We start from the raw sequence: 7,623 nt of genomic DNA on the forward strand, positions 1-7,623 counted from the left end.
TTTATGACCCACCTTCCCATACAAAGGCCATAGTCCTCCAGGATGGAGATCAACTCTACACTGGTATGTGTCAGGCGCTTTGTTTTGGTTTGGTTTTGGTTATTCGAGACAGGGTATCTCTGTGTAGCATGGGCTGTCCTGGACTAGTTTTGTAGACCAGGCTGGCCTCGAACTCACAAGAGATCAGCCTGCCTCTGCCTCCCTAAGTGCTGGGATCATAGGTGTGCACCAGCACACCTGCCCCGCTGTCAGGCACTTTGAAGGTACCTGGAACACAGTGAGCATCACACAAACACCAGGAAAGGAACTGAACTTGCACTGTTGGGAGCTACACCCCTGGCACTGGGCCGGGCACTTCAAGGTACAACTGTCACAAAGCCTGTCAGAAGAAGAGCATCTGTGCTTCATAAGACAGGGCACTAGGATTCCCAGGAAGCAATGCCACGCCAGAGGCCACACAGTGAGCTGAAGCAAACTAAAGCTCAAGATGGGTCTGACAGAGAGTCAGCATTTGTCTCTCACTCTGCTGTGTGACACTGCTGGATAGAGGTTCCAAAATGCAACATGTTCATAACTGTTCCACTAAGAACAACGGAAAAAACAGAGAGCAAAGAAATACAACTATGTGCCAGGAAAGACCAAACTCAAAAGGGAGCTACTCTGTACTAATTTTGAGCGAATTGGTCCTTAGGGATTGATGGCTACCATGTCATTCCAGAATAGGAGGTGCAAACCTAGGTTTGGGACCAACCTGTCCAAAGTCTGTCTCTGCACTTAGCACGAGGCCACACCCACTCACTTACATCCTAAGTATGGCTGCTTTCACTCTAACTAGCGGGCCAATAATCATTGCATCTGCACCTGCATAGCCCAGGAAGCCTAAATATTCATTACCCGGCCTTTTACAGAGAAAACACTGCTGGCCTCTGCCTCGAAGGATTTGAGGACCACCTCCATCAGAGTCAGTGCTTGGGGAGGAAAGGCCTCACTCTACATGCTCACAGGCTCTTCCCCAGAGCACCCATTCATGCTGAGAAATGTGTAAGGCCTGTTTGTAACAGGCATTCATCGGCACCGTATAGCTCAAGGCTCATGGCCTGCATGTCAAGACTCTTCTTCCGCACACATTTTTGGTTGAGCAACCTTGACCTGTGCCTCCTCTGTGGGGCCGTAACAGGAATGGAGCGGGGGGGGGGGGGGGGGGGGGGGGCGCAGCGGGGGGTGGGGGCGGGGGGGGGGGGGGGCGGGGGGCGGGGGGGCGGGGGGGGGGGGGGGGGGGGGGGGGGGGGGGGGGGGGGGGGGGGGGGGTTGGCCTGACCTGTTTTCGGCCTGACGGTGGTCAGTGGGTCCAGGTAGTCAGCCACTTCCCTGTGCTTGCGGTCAAGGGCAACCTCGAAGGCTGTCTTCTCCAGCACACCGAGGTGGTCGGGGTTGGCTCCTTTCTCCACCAGCTGCTGTGCCACACTGAGCTTCCCAAGAAGGGCCGCCAGCATCAGAGGGCTCCAGCCCACAGTCCGGGCTGTGTGGTTGGGGTCCGCACCCCACTCCATCAGCAGGCGGACCACGGCCTCATGCCCGTGCTGAGCGGCAGCCATTAAGGCCGTGATGCCCAGCAGTTCGTCCCTGCTGCCTCCCATTGCCGGTGACTCGCCAGAGGAGTTGTGATGGTCCACAATGGCACCTGCCTCTAGCAGCAGCTTCACCACACCCAGGTGGCCGCCCCGAGAAGCCACAGTAAGCACGCTGGCACCCAGACGATTCTGAGCGTTGACATCAGCCCCGTGATCCAAAAGGAGGTGTGCCACATTCGCATGCCCACACCTGCCAAAAAGATGGGAATCAGTGACACGAAACAGAAAACATCGACAAGGGAACAGTTCCACTGCCAACTACTGCAGGCACAGGGGCTGCTCAGAAGGAACGACATCAGCCTGGTGTTGGGTACCAGGCTGGCCCTGAGCAACCATCCTCATCTGATGGCAGGGGCCATGGCTAGACTGACATCTAGGTCTCTCCTCCATCCGACACTGAGGAAGAGTATTTCTTTGTGCCTTCATTTCCTGGGGCTAATATCATACTTCCATGAAGGGCTGCTTGAGGCTTACTGAGCATATATAATATACAAAGCACCCGGAGGAGTGTAAGCCAGAGGAAGCAGGCACTCGGTGTTCGCTATAATTGATGCTCCTTTTCCAGTCTGCAGTCTGCGACAGTCACCAGCCTGGCTAAGGGTCACTCTGGGATAAAGCTCTAGGTTCAGCTAAGATCCTGCCTCAGTGACCACTGTGGAGAGTAATCAAGGCAAACTCCAGACATGGGCCTCAGGTCACCGCGGGTATGTTCACACATGTACCCTTATACATGCAAACACTCCTATGTGCGCACACAGTAAAAAAAAAAAAAATGGACATGGTAGTGCACATCTGTAATCCCAGTACTGAAGGGGTTAAAACAAGTGGATCTCTGTGACTTGCCTGCCAGCCACGCTAGCCTGCTTTCCATGTTCCAGGTCAATGAGAGACTTGTCAAAAAAAAAAAAAAAAAAAAAAAAAACAAGGTGAGGGTCTGGAGAGCTGGCTCAGCAGTTAAGAGCCCTGGTTGCTCTTCAGAGGACCCAGGTTTGATTCCCAGTTACCTACATGGCAGTTCACACCAGCCATAATTCTAGTTCTAGGGTATTTGATACTGTCTTCTGAACTCAGGGGGTACCAGGCACAAATGTGCATAGACATGCAGGCAAACCATCATACACATAAAGCAAAAAAAAAAAAAAAAAAAAAAATCTAAAATTGAAAAACAAGGTGGACTTTATCTGAGGAAATACACCTGTGGTAGATGTATCTCTCTCTCTCTCACACACACACACACACACACACACCCCTCCCCGCCCCCCCTCCCCCGAGTTTTCCGAATCATGGCCTGCTAAGCTGTCTCTGCCAGTGCTCTGATTCCCTCATGGGCAAGGCCCTTGTTTCGAGTCCTTTGTGTCTCCTCAGCCCCCACCATCCCAGCACATGCCAGATGTGGCAGCTGTGCTGGGCGAAGGAACTCTGGCACCTCTGTGGGGGCCTACTGCCACCTGCTGGCAAGAATGTTCACTGCAGGTGACTATGAACCTGGCTTAGGCCAGCTGTGGCCCCATTCAGGGCCCGACAATTTCTTGACTCCAGGAGGACAGCTGCTGCTTCTCAGTGGACAGACTTAGGTGTTGTGAGCAAGTGGAGAAGGTCAGCTAGGGAAGGGTCCTGACTAACAGGAGAGAATGACAAACCGCGGATGGGGTGTCAGGCTCAGGCGCCAGGCTGAGTTCTTGCTCAGCCCTCCTTTCTGAAAGCGGATCTTGTGCTTCAGCTAAATCTAGGGGGAGGCTGGGCCAAGGCGAACTCTGGTCTGAGGCTCCAGCTGAATATAAAATACCTTCTGGGCTGTGAACCTTGACACACCAGGCTGCCTCCTTTGGCATGCGAATGAGAACCTGGTAGCCGGGGCCTCCAGCCTGGGGCAGGTTGGGAGTTCTTCAGAGCAGAGAAGTGAGTCTGGGGAGACACACTAACATACACAAACTGCAAACTCAAGGCCCCCCCCTTCCTGTTTGCTCCTGCCCATCCTCCAAGCAGCTCACACACCTAAACCTCATGGTCCATCCCAATTGCCAGCGTCAGGAGGGCTGCCTACACTGCTAATATTTCCCAGGCCTTGCCACACCCTCCCCCCTCCCGCCCATGCCCTTCCATTATGGATCTGACTCACACCCTCTGCCATTTGGTCCTGCCAAGCAAAGTGCTGAGCCTCTGCCCTTCTCAGGCCCCCACTCTCATCTCACCAACTCTGGCAGGGTCCGGAGCTCCCTCCCAAGACACCCCAAGTCTGCTGCTCCCCTCTGTCTACACCTCCTTCAAAAACCGTGTCTCCCCTACTTGACTGTGGCTAAGGACAAGACCAGGCGACTCCCCTGTCCCCTAACACAGGAGATGGCCTGTGTTAGAGTTCAATATATTCTGTCCAGTGAATAAATAAATGAATGCACTGCAAGGGCGACAAGGAAGGGAGGTCTGGGAGAGAGAAAGCAACCACGGCAGCAGAGCTGAAAGCCCCCGCCGGCTTTGGAAGCACAGAGTAAACTCCAGTGTAATCTCTCACTGCAGATTACAAGGTGCTTTCAGATTCTTATCTCATTTGAAATCCCAGAGATGAACACAGGGCCTCCCACTTCACGGATAAGGAGGCTGAAGAGAGGAGCAGAGAGCAATTAATCTCAATTTGGAAGTGACAAGACCCAAAACAGCCCCAAGAATTTCAAATCGCAGCTCCTCCGGCCTGCCCAGTTCCTACACAGGAAGCAAAGGGCTGAATTTGAGCAGAAATTCTGAATCTTGGAATGTTTTCTGAACTCTCAGGTGGCCCTAGAGAGCATTCAATTAAGCTGAAAATATGAAATGATGCAACAGAGCCCGAGATAATTTCTCGGATGTTCAATTTCTAATAGGTAATTACTGAAAATGGGGCTGCTGGGGGCTTCTGAGCAGGTGCTGAAACTGCCAATTAATTTCAGCAATTAACACCTGTGCTTTAAGAGCCAACACGTGATCTTGCCACTCAGAGCACCTGGCAGCCACCCACATGAGTGAGCTAAAGACAGAAGCGGTTGGAAGGTAAACAGACCAAGGAGCGGCTAGAAAGCCACACCAGGCTGTCCCCTGCTCAGAATCACTACCAGCGCCCAAAGGGAGTTGTCACTTGCTGGATTCGTGGCTCTTGGGCTATCAGTCTGAGAGTGAATCTTACTGTCATTTGAACAGCTATTTGGCCGTAGGCAAGTTACTTCGCTTCTCTGTAGCTCAATTCCCTAACTAAAGGGGACAACAGTACGCATACTTCCTAAAGTTTCAGATGGACTGAAGGAGTGAGTCCATTTAAAGCAGCAAGCACAGTGCTGGGCACAAAACAGGTGCTCAAGAAAGGTTAGTGGACCTATGATGCAGGCCAGGCTGACGCAGGGTGATCAAACCTGGACTACAAGGTAAGTTCAAGGACAGCCTGGGCAACTCAGGGAGACGTTGCTTTAGAAGAGCAACTCAGTGGTAGCACACTGGCCTGCCCTGGGTTCAATCCCCACTACTGCGGAGGGGGAAGAAAAGAATAATCTATTCTTTTGCAGACAGCAACCAGTGCTACTAAAACCGTAAGAAAACATTGTGTACAAGTCCAGGTGCACTTCTTTCTCACGCCCCTTCCCGCCTTCCACCTCTCTCCTCCCAGTCACAACCTTCAGAAAGGTAAATCCAGGATCCCCATCTGAGAAGACATCTCAGTGAGTCTCAGGTGTAGCCAGGGCTGGGTACACAAAGGGCGGCAGCCTGCTGCAAGTGGATCGGGCTTTCCTGGTGTGGTGAGGCCAGAGGATATGGCCAAGCATGGAAGGCTTCCTGGAAGAAGCTAAACTGGAAAATGGAGGGGCTTTGCTGAGGGCAGAAGAAGAAAACTTACGCTAAGCGTTCCGAAGAAGGACTCCCTGGCCACACACATTCTCACTGACTGAGTGATGGAGGCACCTGCCTCCAGCATGCAATCTCAAGTTCTCACTTGTAAGGTGGAGAAGATATTCTTGGCACAGAGTGAATGCTCAGTGTTAGCTTTTCGATTACAGTGTGATGCAGAGAAGGGCTGGATGAGATCTCTGCCTGAGCTTCAGAGACCAGGATGAAGGTACTGAAGAGTCTGAGCAGGAGTGTCATCCTGAGGCGAGGGCAGCCGCTGCAGACAGGCACAACTAGGCACTCACTCCGGAAAGATGTGGAAGCTCTTCCGGGAGGCACAAGCAAGCGCATACACAGAGCAAAGGAGTATGGCGGGAGGCTTCTACAGAGATGTCTGTGGACACGTGTGGGAGGATGGGGAGAAGGGTGTGAGTCCAGGGACATCACAGGCCAACTGGGGATGGGTGGGTACCACACAGGAAGGAAGGATCACCTGAAGGAAGAATGGGCACTAGGAAGGGACCTAGAAGAAAGATTTTGAGGTCACGGTTGCTGCCCTGGCATTCTCCCCAGGTGCCACCTGAAAGCCAAGCTCACTCTCAGGACCATCTCTCTGGGGTTCGAGAGACGGCCCAGAAGTTAGGAGTACCTGCTGCTCTCAGAGAGACCCCAGGTTTGGTTCCTAGCACCTGTGTGGCAGATCGTAACTGTCTGTACCTCCAGATATCCACCACCCTCTTCTGGCTGATGTCTGTACCTTCAGAAATCCACCACCCTCTTCTGGCTTCCCTCAGGCACCATGTGCCCATACATATGGGCACACACACACACACACACTCACACACTCATACACAAAATAAAATTAAAAAACCAAATCTTTAAAAAAAATAAGATTTCTCTCTTTTCTTGCATTCTCCAATTTAGTACATTTGTAACCCCCAGACAGCAAAGTAGAAATAGATTTTGCCTTCTCCCTCTCTCCCAACCCCTTCACGGGGTCCGGCAGTCACCAGGAATAACTTGGTTTAGTCTGATCCAGGCCACTATCCTTCCTAACCAGCCTTCCTGACTCTCGCCTCTCTCCCCACCCGTTCTCCCACGTGGTGACTGTAACTTATCCGGAACGAAGTCTGATCCAGTCACTCTGCCCTCTGCCTTCCACGCTCCGACCATCCTTAGACTGTGGACTTCTCAACCCGATTTCTTCCCTCCGAGGGTGAGCTCGTCTCCTGTTATTTTCAGCCCCCTTCCGGGTCCTAGCACCCTCCCAGGTGTCTCACACTGGTGACTATGTGATTGCACTGCGCCCGCCCCCCACGTTTTCCCGTCGTGGTTAGTACTTTCACCTCGGCGGGTCTTTACACCTCATTTCTACTAAAAATTGGCCCCATTCCCCCAACTGGGTCAGCTATTACAGTCAGACCTTCCAGATCAAGATTTTTTATGTACCCATCTTACTTCTATCCCCAGGTGGGGGCTTAACTGGATCCCAGTTAGCTATATCCCCAAAGCCAGGATGAGTGACATGTCCGTAGGAAACCCTGGATGCAAAACGGAATGAATGAACGCCTGGAAGACACACTCCGCAGCCTCCACACTGTTCAAAAGGCAAAGTTTCTAACATCCTAACCTGGTGTTTCTGAAGCCGCCCTTCCATTTCCAGCATACAGATGACCAAAAAGCAAGGCTCCAAGTCTGCCATTTGCACTCACGAGTGCCGGACTCTCTCCCTCCCGGTCCCCGCTCACCTGGCCGCCTGCATGAGCGCGCTCCAGCCGTAGTGGTTGCGGCTGTTGACCGAGGCTCCGCGGCGGAGCAGGAACCGCACGAGTGGCTCGTGGCCACCGGCCGCCGCCAGCTGCAGCGCTGAGTTGCCCGCCTCATCCGAGCAGTCCACCGGCACCGGCGCCCCGGCCTCCGCTGCCCGGGCCGCCTCGGGCCCTGCCGGCTCCGTTCCGGCCTCGGGCCCAGCGGCGGGCTCGGCGCCAGGCTCCAGCAGGCGCCGCGCTGTGTCGGTGTCTCCCTGCTCGCAGGCGCGGAGCAGCAGCTGCAGGCCCGGGGCCAGCGCGCCCTCGCCCATCGCCCGCCGCCCGCTCCGCGCCGCGGCCCGCTCCCACCCCGTGTCCGCGCGCGCCCGCCGCCGTCC

General features: G+C 53.9%; 1 protein-coding gene across 10 annotated transcripts in view; it reads right to left on the reverse strand.

Moving 5' to 3' along the window:
* Anks6 (ankyrin repeat and sterile alpha motif domain containing 6) overlaps window positions 1-7,571 on the reverse strand; it is a 39,867-nt gene extending 32,296 nt beyond the window's left edge. For all 10 annotated transcript variants that reach the window (XR_008719897.1, XM_055605361.1, XM_055605364.1 and 7 more), the window contains exons 1-2: window positions 7,226-7,571; window positions 1,319-1,821 (exon numbers count right to left, since the gene is read on the reverse strand). Coding sequence is in view for 9 of the 10 variants with exons in the window: in XM_055605361.1 (XP_055461336.1) it covers window positions 1,319-1,821; window positions 7,226-7,557 (835 nt within the window). In the remaining variant the exon portion in view is untranslated. The remainder of the gene's footprint in view (window positions 1-1,318; window positions 1,822-7,225) is intronic.
* Between the last annotated feature and the right edge of the window lie 52 nt (window positions 7,572-7,623).

This window comes from Psammomys obesus, unplaced genomic scaffold, assembly GCF_907164565.1.
Source record: "Psammomys obesus unplaced genomic scaffold, mPsaObe1.curated_primary_1811, whole genome shotgun sequence".
In the NCBI taxonomy this organism is placed as follows: domain Eukaryota; kingdom Metazoa; phylum Chordata; class Mammalia; order Rodentia; family Muridae; genus Psammomys; species Psammomys obesus.